A 16425-nucleotide genomic window follows, 5' to 3' on the forward strand; every position below is an offset into this window, starting at 1 on the left:
GCTTAGTGGACAGGGGCCTGTACCTTGCTTTGTGATCCTGTTTGCATCAAGGACTAGTTTAGAATGAGAAGGGTGAAGTGAGGTATCAGAGATGATAGGCTTCTTATAATGGGGGCAACTTGTTATATGCAGTTGAGGAAATACAGGAAATCTCGATCTTTGTGCCCTCGCCCTGAGGGTAGAGCTTAGTGCTCAGATCAGTGTAGAGCATTGCCTGGGGCCTAGAGTCTCCAGTCACAATTGAGTGTCTACTCAGATATTCTGATGTGTGATCTGTGTGCATTAGTAGATGCTATTTGGTCAGTTCTAGGGAAACCACAAGGGTCTGTTCAGGGAGTTTTTGGTAAAGTAGCATGAGGACCTGTTGTGCACTGGGAACTCAGGAGGACTGAATTTGTGGAGGAAAATAGGACCCTGGTTGGGGTGTGGGTATCTGGAATGGTCTGTTTCTGCTCCCATTTCATCCTCCTTTTTGCTTTTCCATTCCCATGCTTATCTTTCCCTGATGAAGGGGGGACTGATTGATCTTGGTCTCCGTTTGCCATACCTATCAACTCCATGTGTGAGTTACCCAAGCTTCTTCTTTATTCCAGCGTGCCAAGGGTGCCTTGCAGAGCATCACTGCAGGCCAGAAGGTCATTAGCAAGCACAAGAACGGGCGCTTCTACCAGTGTGAGGTGGTCAGGCTCACCACTGAGACCTTCTATGAAGTCAACTTTGATGATGGCTCCTTCAGTGACAATCTGTATCCTGAGGACATAGTGGTAATGTCTCCAAGCAGCTTCTGGGACAGTTTGAGACTGGGATCTTTCTAGGTCTGGCTGGCTCACTGGCTGTGGGTTGGCCTTTTCTAGTCTGGTCCTATGGTCCCATCAGTAGGTTCCCAAACAGAAAGAAGTGTTTGTACCATTCCTTGCAAGAAAAATTGTCTGCTACTAGGGTACTGCTTCTAGGAGTTGGTGGGAATCGGTGATTTTTGCAGTTCTTTAAAAAGTATGCATATTTTTCTGTTTCAACTATCCCTAAAGGCAACTAATGTGGTAGAAGAGCTCAGGGTTTGGAATAAAACCAATGTGCTGGGCTGGGGTTGGAGCTCAGTGGTAGAACGCTTGCCTAGCATGTGTGAGGCAATGGGTTCTATCCTCAGCACCACATAAAAAATAAGTAAAATAAAAGATATGGTGTCCATCTACAACTAAAAAAAAAAAAAACTAATGTGCTAATACCAGCATCATTGCTTAGAAGTTGTGTGACTTCAGGAAATTTTTCCAACCGTTTTTTTTTTTTTTGTCTGTTTGTTTTTGTTTTTTTTTTTGGTATCAGGGACTGAACTCAGTGTCAGTACCCCTGAGCCAAATGCCCAGCCCCCTTTTTTTGTGTTTTATTTTGAATCAGGCTTTTACTAAATCCTTATGGCTTCCCTAAATTATTGAGGTTCGTTTTGAATTTGCAGTCCTACTGCCCAGCCTCCTGAGTCACAGGGATTACAGGCATGTTCCTCCATGCCTGGCTCCAGCCTTGTTTTCTATCATGTCCTTTCAGTATGTCTATAGAAACTGCTTTTTTTTCCTTACATCAGAGGGCTTTAGGGCTACATAGAAATGGCTTGCTTATGATATCAATACCTGAGACGCTAGAGGCCCTACCTCCCTGGACCCAATCTTCAGTTTCCTGACATAATATTCAGGACTTAGTCTAGGTTTCCCTTGCCCCTGCCTTGCCTTTTCAGGTAGGCTAAGCACCAAGTTAGAATAGTGCAGCCGTTTTTTTCCTTTAACAAACCGGGTATTTCCCATATTTATACTGCATTAACAACTTAACTTGTAAAAGTGCATAAATTACTTATAAGAGTGGACTTATGTCATCATAAAGATATTAGTATTCATAGTAGTATTTATTAAGCCCTTACAGTATGCCAGGCACTTTGCTAAGTACTTAGGTCAAATGTCTTTGCCTTTTCATACCTCCTCTGAGAAGTAGGTAGTAGTATATCTAACAAATAGGAGAGTGATCTCAGGACTCATTTTTCTAAAAGTTAATGAGGGCCCTCAAAGAGCATGTTTTTGTGGGGTTATCTATTAATATTTACCCTGTTCAATATTAAAACATTAATATTCCTTTTTAAATGAAAAATGTCTTTTCTAAAACAAAAACCACTAGAAATGTTTGTTTTCTAAAACAAAAACCACTAGAAAAATGCCATTTTTCTCCAATTTTGCACATCTCTTGAATGACACTTTTTAATTCATTCTGGTCTGTGGTACATTGTTTTAGTTAAATTAGAGGAAGAAAATTCAGCTTCATACAGTTATAGTTGGAAAGGGGAGGAACATTTGAATAGCTTTGAGATCATATAATTATTCTTCTCTGATACACCACTGAATTTTATATGAGTGGTTTTTTATGGGGTTGGGGGTACTAGGGATTGAACCCAGAGATGCTTAACCACTGAGCCACACCCTAGCCTGTTTTACTTTTCTTTCTTTCTTTCTCTTTCTCTTTCTTTCTTTCTTTCTTTCTTTCTTTCTTTCTTTCTTTCTTTCTTTCTTTCTCTTTCTTTCTTTCTTTCTCTCTTTCTTTCTCTCTCTCTCTCTCTCTCTCTTTCTTTCTTTCTATTAATTTGTGACAAGGTCTTGCTAAGTTGCTTAGGGCCTTGCTAAGATGCTGAGGCTGGCTTTGAACTAGTAATCCTTCTGAACAAGTGGCATTTTTAAAAGGTTAGTTTTAGTGGGGAATCCAAAAGCAGGTCAGTAAATTTGTACTCTATTACATTAAAATCCATTGGTCTTCCATGCCTAATTCCATAATACCATACATTGGTCACTCAAAAAATACTGGTGCGCTGGACTATGGAAATCTTCCAAAGGTTGTTAAATTTTCTTATAAATATCAACATATTGGGTTTGGGATGTGATGCAGTGGTAAGGTACTTGGCTGGCATGTGGGAGGCCCTGGTTTAGTTGCCAGACCACAGGAAGGAAAAAAAAAAATCACATTCATTAGTGTCCCTCATCTCACCAGAAGACTAAATTATGGGGCACTACAAGCTGACAGTGGTGATCCCACTTTTCTGAAATTCTAATTTTTACTTGAAAGCTTGAATTTTAATTAATTATTTTTGCTGTACTGGGGATTGAATGTAGGGCTTTAACATTCAAGGCAGGTGCTGTACCACCGAGTTGTATCTCCAGCCCTTTTCATTTTATTTTAAGACAGGGTCTTGCTAAAATTGCTCAAACTTTCCTCTAATTTGAAATCCGTTTTGCCTCAGCTTCCTAAGTAGCTGAGGTGTCCATTATATATTTGTTTGTTTTATTTATTTTTGATTCTGGGCATCGAACCTCATGCACAACAGGCAACGTCACTGAACTTCATCCCCATCTTGAAAGATTGAATTTTATTACTAGCAGTAGATAGTGTTGGTTGTTTTCCTTGAAGTGGCAGGTTCACTTCATTCATTTTCAGAAAGTTGTCTGTCAAATACCCAAGTATAACCATAGCTTGTCAAGTTTTGTTTTTATATAATTAATTTTTTTATTCTAATTTGTTGTAAGGTCCCCCCCCCTTTCAAATACTGATGGTATTCCATAAAAAGTAGCTAGTACAACTTATAACTTACATAATTACTCAGGTTGTTTTCCTTTTTCCTCCCTCTTCCCTGCCCTCTCCTCAGTTTTTTCCTACCCTTCCTTCTTTCCTTTTTTTCCTCATTGCTGGGGTTGAACCCAGAGCATGCTAGGCAAGTGTTTTGCCACTGAGCTATATCCCAACCTGAATACAGGTGATTTTTTTTTTTTTTTCTATATAACCATCATACGGCCATATGCAGCCCAAAGTATCTTATGAGACTTACTCACATATTCAAGATTAAGATTTAACAAAAAGCTGGGTGTAGTGGCACATACCTATAATTTTAGCAACCAGGGAGGCTGAGGCAGGAAGATTGCAAGTTTGAGGCCAGCCACAGCAATTTAGCGAAACTCCCAGCAACTTAGTGAGAGCCTGACTCAAAATCAAAAAATAACAAGGGCTGGGAATGTAGCTCAGTGATAAAGTGCCCCTGGATTCAGTCCCCTGTACCAAAAAAAGATGTAACAAAATTGTTATTGTTCCATCAAGGGACATTGTTATATGAAATGATACATTTTCTTTTTTTCCTTAAATTTTGGGTGCATAGTGGTGAAGGATGCAATAACAACTGGTAGAGCTTCGAGCCCACTACTTTGATTGTGCACATGGCCATTGATTTTACACTAACTCTGCAAATGTCAACGAGGTACAAAAGACCAGTGTTTTAATCTGAAATTAGTCATGATCTCACATGTTCTCTGCATAGGGTTGTGGACTATGCTTTGAGAACTGCTGTTAATGAACTGTAGGGAACTTTAGTGATTTATCAAAGATTACATGTTGGACTATTTTAAAACTTCTCAGATATTTGTTTTTGGGTGAAGGCACAGTAGTTTCTGCTTAATTCTTAGATTCATATAAAACATTTATTGATTACCTACCCAACAAAATGAATTGGCAATACAGTATACAGCATTTCTACTCAATTAATGAACTAGCAAGGCAGGACAGAACCTTTTCTAACTCTTGTCATACAGTATGATGCTTACCAGGGCGACTGTAAACATTCACATTCTTTTAGACTCAGTGCCCTGCCCCTCTCTGATGTGTATTTTTAGACCTTGTCCTGAGGACCATCTCCCAGGTCTACCCATCAGACCTTTCATAAACCACTATGCTTATACATTGACTATCTACTGTGTACCAGGCACTATGCTAGGATATAACAGTTCACCTTAGGGTGCTTCTTTCTATGAGAAGTAAAAAGTTCTAATGTACTTTGCTAATTTAAAGGAAGGTGATGCTTTTTTCTTACCTTACCTGTATTTTAAGAACACATTTCTTAAAAAACAACTGAGTACAGTTCAAATGTTTGTTCATGACAGAGCCCTGAAAAATCCTTAGAGGGACAGTTGAGGGGATGTAAAGAGGACTATTGATTCCAGCACCTGTCTCCTATTCTAATTAGTCTACTAACTTTATAAGAGCTATTATTTCTTGTCATCTGTTGGCAGCAGCAGGGTACAGAGATATGGGGCATACTTTGACTCAGCAAGAAGGTCTTTATTGCATCTTTTGGCCCAGAGCAAGCTACCTTGCTTGAAGTATCTGAGCAAGTATTTGTTTTGGTTTGTTCTTCCTTGAGTAAGTGTCCATTATCATTGTACTCAAGTGGACGTTCCTTCCTGTTTCCTCAGAGCCAGGACTGTCTACAGTTGGGTCCTCCTGCTGAAGGTGAAGTGGTTCAAGTGAGATGGACAGACGGCCAAGTCTATGGAGCTAAGTTTGTGGCCTCCCATCCCATCCAGATGTACCAGGTAGCCAGATGTTCTTGCTCTAGGGAATTGGGAGTGGAGTAGGTCCTTGATTAATTCAGTGCTTGCTCTTAGGTGACAGGTGTTTTTTGCTCTTGAGAGAACTAGTGGGTCATAACAACCTTTTCAGAGTGAGAGACCCGTCCCATGTCCAGTCTGCCAGTGTGGCTTCAGACATCACATTCCTTATTCCAGTGTTGTAACCCTTTCCTTTGGCTGCAGGAAATTGCCACTCTACATGGTAGACCAGGGGAATCTCAGGGGTACCTTAGCCCAAAGGACACTGTTTCCTTGGCAGGTGGAGTTTGAGGATGGCTCACAACTTGTAGTTAAGAGAGATGATGTATACACGCTGGATGAAGAGCTTCCCAAGAGAGTCAAGTCTAGATTGGTGAGTGTGTTTTCTATGTGCCCTGGGCTTCTGTCTGGGAGGAGAGGGAAGATGGTAGGAGTGTGTCCCTTTGTTTTTTTCTGGGATAGTTGGCCACAAAGTGATTATTTGGCTTGCCTATCCTACTGTAGTCAGTAGCCTCAGACATGCGCTTCAACGAGATTTTCACGGAGAAAGAGGTTAAGCAGGAAAAGAAACGGCAGCGGGTAATCAACTCAAGGTACCGAGAAGACTACATCGAGCCTGCACTGTACCGGGCCATCATGGAATAGGCGCTTCCAGGGTCCAAGAGGTTCCCAGCCATCAAGGCAAGAGCACTCTGGGGTTCCACAGCACAGCAGACACTTGGAACTCTGAAGTCTAAAAGTGAAGTTGTAAAAAGAAAAGGAATGAAATAACCAACCCCATCACCTTCTCACCCCACCTGAATTGCATTCCGCTGTAGTGAAATGACAAGCTGTTTTTGGACATGTGGCAGCAGCCATTGATCTCCCAGCTGAGGGGCTGAGCACTGGAATGCTGTAGCTGCATTAGCCCCCAGTCTAAAAAGGGGTCAGCTGTGCTGGCTGGGCGGGTTGCCCTTTTACTGGCCTAGGACTTAGCTTCCTACCTATCACCTGCACCAACCAGGCAGAGGTGCTGGTGCCTGACCCAACTCTCCTTTTGTATTTATATGTGTGTATGTACATGTATGTATGTGTGTGCGCGTGTGTGCGCGCGCGTGCGTGTTTGGTCTGGACCAGCTTCTGCCAGCCCCTGGCCTTTACTTTCTTTCTTGCCTATGCAGGGCAAACAAAATGTGAAATTCCGCCCTCAGCTGAGCTGAGTAAGAGCCCCTGGGGGTGGAGGTGGGTGTAACCATCTGTCCAGGCTTGGAATGGCCTTGAGTGCTGGCAAAGCTGCAGTGTTGAGATGCTAAGGAGTTGATGCCACCTCTGTCCTCCCTTGAAGGAGAACATAGGGGTAACATGGGTGTGTGCCCACAACACTCTAGGCACAGAATGCCTGTGGCACAGTATTACTTGGTGTGGGTAGGGAATACCCCAAAGGGAGGATTTTAATGATGGAAGCAGGCAGAGCCTGGAGGGTGATTCTATCAGCAGAAAATTGCAATCATGCAGGGGCTGGGAGGGTTAGAATGAACTGGGGCCACTGGAGGCCAGGGGCAGGTATAGATATGCCCTTGGTCTTGGGGTGGGAGGGTGCTGATTTGAGGGTGGGGGGGGGGAATAGAGGGCAACACTGAAGGGGTTAAACAGGTTTTTGCTCCTCTTGAATTTGTTTGCCTGGGCCCAGGATTGTAGGGCTTCACACATAACCCTATGTATACAAGAATCAGATTTATAAACTTCCCCATTTTTTGTTACGTATGAACGCTATAAACCAAATTATTTTGAAAACTGGTGCATCACCTTGTCCTTAGCAATAAAGTGTGTTGAGCAGATTGGTTGTGTCTGCCCCAAAGAGCCCAAGTGGCCAAGGGTCAGGCTGGGTTGTAATAAGAATCATACTCTCTGGACCAGGGCTGTGTGTTTTAAGAGTCCATGAGGCAGAGTTGGGAAAGCTGTTCCAAGAAGAGGGTTCCTTCCTTGTCAGACTCCAAATTAAGCTGTGTGGTGAGCCATGGGGAACAGGGGCATTTCTGGTGATGAGTACCTCTTTTTGCTTACCCTTGCCCTAGAGAGGGCCAAAAGAGGTAAGGGAGGAAGGACCAGACCACTGAGTCTTCTCAACATAGTTTGATCTTTCATTTCCACACCATTTGATAGAAAAATCTTAAAGTAGGCTAAGTACATGCCAGCATCTGTGTTTCATACATGTTACAGAACCAGTTAAAAAGAAAGCATGTTTGCATTCTAGGTACTTGAAGAGCAAGTGACTCGTACTCAGTGGGGTTCTGAAGTTGCTCTCCAAGCTACCTGTAGTTGGTAAAAAGGTTGCTAGGGGGAATTCCCGGCCCTCTTTGCCTTAAGGTTGAAGTGGACAAAGATAAAGGAGCCTCAGGGTAGGAAGGGGACAGTGAATAGGTGCCATACACTATGTGCATCATAGTGGCTCCAGCTGGCCTTCAGAGGTGCTTCCAGTGGCATGTCCCTACCAGGTACAGGAGATGACTGAGTCAGCTCAACTACCCAGTGCTTTGTGTCCCTGGGGCTTGGGAAGTGGCTATTGTTTGGTGATTGTAAGGGAAGGGAAGAGCAAAAGGTTTCAAAGATGCTTTTCTATGCCAACTTCCTCCTGGGGCCAAGGCAGGGTTGATTCTTTGCCCTTCACTCAAAGAGTCCCAGAGGATGTGCCAGGAGAGGCTGGGCAGAGCCCTGCCTTCATGGAATGTTGAGTGGGCCCTGGGAGCACCATCTTTGCAGGGGAAAAACACGAATCCATCTTTCTTCACAGGGTCCTAGGCCTCCGTAGTGCTCTCTGACCCCGCTGTCCCCAGTCATGCTGAAGGACCTGCAGGCTGGGGTGTCTGATTTAATCCCAGAAGAATTTTTAATTAGAAGTCAACCTTTTCCTCTATATTTTTTCACTTTTTATTTTGGTTACTGTAAAAATCCTGAGGAACCCAAGTTCAGAGAGGTGATGGGACTTTCCCAAATCTCAAAGAACTGGTCTGTTTTTTTGAGAGGACCCAGCCCAGGCCCTTGAGCATGCTAAGCATCTGTACTACCATGAGCTACACCTCAGCCCTGTCCCTGTGCCTTTATCCTTCTCTGATTAGTATAGTCAGGTCCAAGCCTCAGGACTAACCCAAATCAAAGGCAGACCAGCTCCCCCATGCCATTATGCCAGTTCCCTTTTGCCTTAGGCAGGCTCCCGCCCTTGCCCGCCTCCACCCACCAAGCCCTTTCTGTAAGGCAGGCTGCCTTCCTTTAAAAAAGTAGGGTCACTGGATCGGTATATGACACTTCAAGTCCCCTAACGCTAGGGCTCAGCTGAGGGAAGAGGAAGCGAGATGGGAGAGAGCTGGGATCTCTGGAGTTGCAATGTGGTGGGTGGGGTAGCCGTCTCGACTGAACATTTTTCTATTAGGCGTCGAAGTTAGTAATGTCCCAGGGCAGCCTGTACCTCTGTGCCCTCTTACCCCACAAAATTAAGCAGGGCCCGCGGGCGGAGGTCCAAGCCTTGAGACTCTTAGGAAGAGGTTTGGCTGCGCTCACAGCTTGGAGGGCGAGATGAGTCCCCTGGTGTGAAGTGACCGCGTCCACCCTGTACTTTGCGCCATCCTCCCCGGCGAGGAAACAGGCTGTTCACCCGCTAGGTCTTCGGAGCGGTCCGCGAGGAACGTGTGCCCTCTGGGCCTTGCGGCCAGAGGAGACGGCTTCTTCGGGCCAGCGGGACGTGCCCGGAGAGGACGAGGCGAGGTCGTTCGCGCTGCACCTGCAGGCCGGGCCTGCCCCACTCGCGGCTGCCACACGCATTACATCTTCCGCAGTCCGGGTCCCCGCGGCGGGCGGGATGGGCGGGCCGCCCGCCGGCAGCTCCAGACTCCGGCGCCTATTGGGCGGCCCTGTCCTGCGCCCGCCCGCCCCTGCGGCGCAGCCCCGCATTGGTCAGCCCGGCGCCCCGCCCGGCTGTCGCGCGCCCATTGGCCATGGATGCCCGACCCCCGGCGAGGGCGTTAAGGCGGAGAGCGGGATTGGTGGTCCAGCCGTCCCGGGTCGGGGCCACGCGCTCCGCCCGCCGCTGCGTCCTCACTATGGCGGCGCCCATGCAGCCCACAGCGTCGTGGGCGCCCGCCGGGGTCCCCCGCGGCTGCCGCCGCCGTCTGCGCCGTCGTTCCCGCCTCCCCGCCCCGCGTGGGGTCGGGCGTCGCCTCCCCACTGCCTCCCTCTGCGCTGCGGTAAGGGCCTGCCCTGCGCGCTCCGGGCGCGACAGCGACTGCAGCTAACGGTCGCCTCCCCGCCCCTCCCCCACGTCCGCCTCCCGGGCCCCGCGGAGCGCCAAGTCCCCGCGCTCGTGCTGGGGAAAGAGGGATCGGGCACAGCCGGGTGGACCGCGGGCTGGAACCTAGACCCTCGCTTTGGTGGGGCTGCCAGGGCTGAGGGGAAGGCCCGCCTGACGCGGGCCGAACGGTCTGAGGTCACCTGCGTGAGACCCCGCAGCGCTGCGACCCTTGGCGCAGGGGAAGGACACGGTCTGTTGGGCCCCGCTGTGGGAAGGGAAAGAAGTCCAGGGAATACTTGAAAGGGATTCAGCATATAGTTAGTGGTTATCATTGCTTACTGCTCTACCAGAAGCCAGCTCTTAAGAGGCACCGGGGTCATTTTGATTGACAAAGTAGAAGTCTTGATTCCTTTCCTTCTGGCATTTTTCCCCATTGCCTTCTCGGTGATCACGTTTGCAAGAGAAGATGTCTTAGGGACGAGAGTGGGTTTGGTTAGGAGAGTGCCCCATGAATATGTTGGATTCCTATTTACCATGGTACCTGTTTTTATGATTTCTCAATAAACCTCATTTTTGTTTGACACATATGAAGGAGTGAAATGTTAAAACTGAGTCATTGTAGTTAACTGAGGGCAGGTCCATTTAGGGCAGCCGTTATTTCCAGAAAGTAAAGAATACTTAAAAACTTTTCTGTGAGGTACTTTAAAGTATTTGTACTACAGATAGTTGAACTCCAAGACAGAAAAAACACTTACACGTTACTGAAAGTAAAATAGTCATCACAACTTGGGTTGTTTCTAAATCAGTGTCGTCCTAGAGTGATGATTACCCAACTGTTTGGTGTACCTACAAATCAACAGAGGATTAAAAGGAAGCTGGCACAAAAATTTATGACCAAATGGTAGTTTCAAGCAACTTCTTAAGGAAACAGTAACTCAGATATTTTGAAATATTAAGTGGCAAATTTCTCCATTTCACAAGTCTAAAGGTCTAACTATGGTTTAATAAAAGTAAATTATTAATGATGAAACAAGATGTGCATGTTCTTAGAGACTAATTGACTTGCTTAATCAAGTCTTTATTAAGTACATGTTTTGTGTAAGGCTTTGATTGAAGGGAACTCAAAGATATTTAAGATACAAAACTTGTGAATGGGCCAGTAATATAGTTGTGGGAATAAAGAACATAAAGGAAAGTAACAGTGATGTGGTCATTGGAGTTCCAAGACAGTCACTATGAGAAATCAGGAAAAGGAGAAGCACATGTGTTGGAGGAAGGTTTCACAGGGGAGGCAAGGGTTTTAGCTGGGCCACAAATAGTGGGTAACCTGGAAGAAAAGTGCACTGATGGAAAGTGAGGAAGGCAAAGGTGAAAGGTGAGGAAGGCACAGGGTGAACTTGGAATACACAGTTTGGTCCCAGAGGTTCATTACCAGAAAAAGTGGGAAAAAAAGCTGATGGCCACAAACTGAAGAAGTACCTTTGCCCGGGTGGAGCAAATATAAACAGATAGCAGTAGTATTTCCTCCAGGAGAAACTGGAGCCAATCTTTAGGAAAGAAACAATAACACTTTACCTGACATTGCGCACACAGGCCCACACCCCACTCCTCCCTGCTAGTACTGGGGATTGAGCCCCAGGCCACTCTGCCTCTGAGCTACGTGCCCAGCCCAGTCTCTTTTTTTTTTTTTTTTTTTTTTTTTTTTTTTGTGGTGCTGGGGATTGAACTCAGGGCCTATGTGCTTACAAGGCAAGCACTCTACCAACTGAGTCATATCCCCAGCCCTTAAGTTTTTATTTTGAGAGTTCTAATAGTTGCTCAGGCTGGCCTCAGGCTGGCCTCAGGCTGGTGATCCTCCTGCCTTAGCCTCCTAAATAGCTGGGATTATAGCCATGTGCCACGGTACCAGCCCCATTGTTACTTTTCTGATTTACCTTAGCTATTTGGAATGATAATTCTCAGCCACCACAGATCTGTACCTTAGGTTCCTTCTTGCCCTCTTTTCTACCCTTGTATACATTTAGTTGCCAGTTGTGTTGATCCTTCCCACATTCTGTTCTGGTATTTGCTGCTTTCCACACCTGTTGTTATCATTACTGATTTGAGACCATCCACATCATTCCTGTGACTTTCCCCAGAACCCCCTTCTTCCCAGAAGACTATTTTCTTTCCTCCCATCACTTTTTTCTTTCTTACCATCACTTCAGGTGTGTCACTTCCTTGGCCAAGATTTTCACTGCCTCTTGCGTTAGGCACAGACCAGCCTGGCGTGGGCAGTGTGGGCAGATGCATTTGTTATAATGCCCTTGCTTTTATTCTGTTTTTCAAGTCAGTGGAGACTCTTGTTTTTTTGTGCTTTGCTGTTTGTATTCTATGTTTCACTCATATTGACTTTTTTAAAATCTTAAATGACCCCCCTGAATCTCTCATTACTGTTTCTACTCATGTTTTAGATCCATTTGATACAGAACTTCCTTTTGAAGTGTTCCTGAACTTTTCTCCCCATCTAGATGAGTTGTTTTTCTCTCTTAAACTGCTTTACCTTTAGATTTGCCTTTTGCCATAATTGCTGTAAGTGTCCTCCACCCACAAGATAAGACTAAAGCTTTTTCAAGACATGGACTTTCTTCTTTGCCCTCTAGCACAGTGTTTTTACATAGTAGGTACTTGGCAAGTATATTTTATATTGAAAGTAGCTTTGAAACATTATGGATACAAAGAAAATCTTTTTGTAAACCTTTCCATCATCAAGTATGGAAATAAAATTACTTATGTGAGAGAATCCTTACTGAGAGATCTGGTGTGTTGGTCTGGAGAGCTTGGCTTAGGCTTCACTTGTAGCAACTTCAAGACTTAAGTGGCTTAACAGAACACAGTGGTCTTGTCATTCACAGTGCATGTCTGGCATGAGTACACATTGAAACTCTGCTCCTCACAGTCACTCAGGGACCAGGGCAGGTGGAAACTTAAGTTGGTGATCAAGTGGGCAGTGGCTTTTAAGTTTTTGTCCCAGTGTGGCACTTGTCACTTTTATTCATATTTCTTTGGTCAAAGCATGTCACATGGTATTATCGTTTTGATTTGGAATGTCCCCCAAAGGCTCAGGTGTTGAAGGCTTGGTCTTCAATCATATACTGCTTGCAGTAGTATGGGTGCCTTTGGGCTGGAGGTGGGGCCTTTGAATCATGGGGTCTGCGGACTTATCAGTGGATTAATCCACTGATAGATTCATAAGTTTAATGGCATAATTGGGAGATGGTAGAAACTGTAGGAGGTAGGACCTTGTTGGAGGAAATGAGTCACTGGGGACATGCCCGGGAAGGGTATACTTGTCCTTGGCCCCTTCCTTGCTCTCTCTCTGCTTCCCAGCTGCCACAAGCTAAGTAGCTTACCTCTGCCATACCCTTCTGCCATGATGTTCTGCCTCACCTCAAGCCCAAAGCAGTGGAGCAGGTGACTGTGGACTGAAACTGAGCCAAAATAAATCCTTCCTCCTTTAAGTTGTTTTTCTCAGGTATTTCATCACGTTGACAAAAAGCTGACTAACACACGTGACCATGCCTAAAAGTGGGGTAGGCAATTGTCGTCTTAGCATATGCCTAGTAGACAAAGAGTCAAAAATATTTGGTGAACAGCACTACTGACTACCAGATTTTCTGGGGTATCATGGCCTATTAAAGATTAAAAGTTAGAAAATCTGTTGGTCTATTAGAGACAAGCATATTGACAGTAGCTGGGAATAATAGCTCTAACAAGACATGGTATAAAGGTGAATTCAGAGTCAAAACGTCATTATAAGCACTTACAAATGCTTTTAGAGCTGGACACATGATGCATACCTGTAATCCCAGCAGCTCAGGAGTCTGAGACAGGAGGATCGCAGGTTTGAAGCCATCCTCAGTAACTTAGAGAGACTAAGCAACCCAGCAAGACCCTGTTTCAAAATAAAAAAAAGGGTTGGGCATGTGACTCAGTGATTAAGTGCTCTGGGTTCAATCCCTGGTACCCATAAAATAAAACAATAAATGCTTTTAGGCCAAGGCCAATGATAAAAGGCAATACATTATATCACAGTTATAAGTCATTCATTAACATTACTGTCTTATCGCATTCCTAGTAACAAACACATTCAGAAGTGAAAAAGTTAAATTATATTCAAGATACTCAATTTGAGAAGTATATAATAATTTGAGGTACATTTTCACTCAGTGGTTAAAATAAAAATGAATCTTAACCTTATTAGTTTAATTGGGGCTAGCAAACTCGGTATTTGGGGAGGAGACTACACTTTTGACAAAACATAAAAGTTCAGTACTTATTTTAGCCCTGGCTCAAGAGACAGAAGATCTGGTTTCAGATTTTGTCTCTGCCACTGAATAATTAATTGTCTTTGAAAAATAACTTATTGAACAACTGTCTTATTCTTTTTTTTATCATTCTCAAAGTCTGCTGTTTATTTAATATAGTTATACACAAGCTTTCATGAGCAGCTACTTAAAAATATAGAAGATCCATAGTAGCAGCAATTTTGTTTGGGTTGTTTGTGATATCCCCAGTGCCAAGACTAATTCTTGTCATACAATAGATCCATATCAATGAATGGATTTGTGCAAGAATATGTATGTGTGTGAGACAAAGAAGTGACCATTTAGGTAGAGAAACATATCAATCCCAATAATTACATATTCTTTGCATTTTTTGAATAAAACAAATTAAAATTATGGAATAAAAAGTGTTCTAGTTCCTATATACAAAACTTTTTATAACTATTCAATTGTTCCAGATTTGTGCAAAAAACAATATTAAATATAAAATTGATATTCTTTTATTTGGCAGCGTAAGTTTTTAAGTCCTGAAATAAAAGTTCTAAGTCCTTACAGAGAGTTCTTTCCACCCAGGCTCTATAAGATGGTTAACAAGTTTCCAAACTGGAAAAAAGTAAAGCTTTTCTTCCCTTCTCCAGACAAAACAAAACAACCAATCAGTTGTCTGGAACTTGTTTTCTTCTTCTTTTTTTTTTTTAATTGTAAATAAATGGGGTACAACTTGTTTCTCTGTTTGTACATGAAGTAGAGGCGTATCATTTATGTAATCATACATTTACATAGGGTAATGGTGTTTGATTCATTCTGTTATTTTTTTCCTTCCCCCCACTCCTCCCACCCCTCATTTCCCTCTATTCAGTCCCTCCTTCCTCCATTCTTGCCCGCCTCCCATCCCCCATTATGTGTCATCATCCACTTATCAGTGAGATCATTCATCTTTTGGTTTTTTGAGATTGGCTTATCTCATTTAGCATGATATTCTCCAGTTTCATCCATTTGTCTGCAGATGCCATAATTTTATTCTTTATGGCTGAGTAATATTCCATTGTATATCTAGGTTGGTAACTGTCTTATTCTTGAGCCTGAGTTTCCTCCTTAGTGAAATGTGCAGGGTGATTGTAAGAATTAAATGAGTTCATGTAAAGTGCTTTGCACAATACTTGGTTCAGAATGAGCACTCCAGATTATCTGAGCAGCAACAGATTTGAAGAAACTTAGAAAAGTCAGGCAAGAAAACCCCAGAGAGTTAAGTGTTTTCCTAGATCTTCCAACCTTTTTTTCCCTCCTGGGTGTAGCATTCCAGACACTTAAAAAAAAAAAAAATTGCTTGGAGAATACTGGGAATTGAACCCAGTAGTTCTTTACTACTGAATTACATCTCCAGCCCTTTTTGTTATTTTTTAAAATTTTGAGACAGGGTCTGGCAAGATTGCTGAGACTGGCCTCCAATTTGTGATCCTCCCAACTTGATGGAATTAATAGCCAGGTGCCGCTGTGCCCAGCCAGACACACCCTTCTTATTTTCACATTTCTGTTGTGTAAGTATCTGTCCACTACATTGAACACTCTATAGTCATTTCTCATGTTTATTGAACATGACTTCTTTGCCAGGCTCTGTGTGTTGCGACATTATAGATAGTAAGTTTATGTCCCTGGCCTCAGACAGCCTATAGTGTGGCAGCACCAGAGGAAAGTAAACAAGTGGTTACAATGCCCTTAAACCTCAGTATCCATGGAGAATTTGCTGCAGGACTCCCCGGGATACCAAAATCCAGTAATGCTCAAGTCCATTTTATAAAATGGTGTATTTGCATACAACCTATACACATCCTCCTGTGTTCTTGAAATCATCTCTAGATTACTTGTATTATTTTATACACTGTTAAGTGCTATGTAAATGGTTGTTTTACAGAATTGTTGAAGAAATGGTGACAAGAAAAGTCTATACATGTTCAGTTATAGATCAATTTTTTCCCTGATATTTACCGTCTGTGGTTGGTTGAACTCACAGATGAGAAACGTATAGATATGCAAGATCAACTACCTTATAACAATGGCTGTGGTTAAGGGTCTTGTGGAATCTCCTGAAAGGGGCCTGATGTCACTTTGGGATTATAAGTGCTGTTTTCCAGAGAAGTTCACGCGTAACTTAAGTCTTAAAGAATCGGTTGTCGTCAGCTGGGTGGATGTGGGTTTAAAGTCTTTTCACACAGGAAACAATGTGAGCCAGGGCCTAGAGACACAAGCGGGTGTAGCAACATCCTGAGGACGCTATGTGGCAGGAGTGCAGAGTATGTTTGGTCAGTATGTGGGAAATGAGGCAGCAAAAGCCAGTTAAGATCAGATTGAGAAGGGCTTTGTGAGTTCTGGAGTTAAGCCTTTATCCTGAAGGTGATTAGGAGCCACTGAAGGATTTGAAGGTATGAAATAACCTTAT

General features: G+C 43.8%; 1 protein-coding gene across 3 annotated transcripts in view; it reads left to right on the forward strand.

The window, feature by feature from the left end:
• The window catches only part of KDM4A (lysine demethylase 4A), a 72889-nt gene that overhangs the window by 40024 nt on the left and 16440 nt on the right, over positions 1–16425 (forward strand). For 2 of the 3 annotated variants that reach the window (XM_079151733.1, XM_079151734.1), the window contains exons 19-22: positions 594–764; positions 5268–5387; positions 5683–5775; positions 5907–6133. In XM_079151733.1, coding sequence (XP_079007859.1) covers positions 594–764; positions 5268–5387; positions 5683–5775; positions 5907–6047 — 525 coding nt within the window. In that variant the 3' untranslated portion in view covers positions 6048–6133. Of the gene's footprint in view, positions 1–593; positions 765–5267; positions 5388–5682; positions 5776–5906; positions 6134–16425 lie in introns of those variants that run through there. The other variant, XM_079151735.1, reaches the window with a different exon arrangement.

The sequence above is a fragment of the Sciurus vulgaris genome (genome assembly GCF_902686455.1).
Source record: "Sciurus vulgaris genome assembly, chromosome: 1".
NCBI lineage: Eukaryota > Metazoa > Chordata > Mammalia > Rodentia > Sciuridae > Sciurus > Sciurus vulgaris.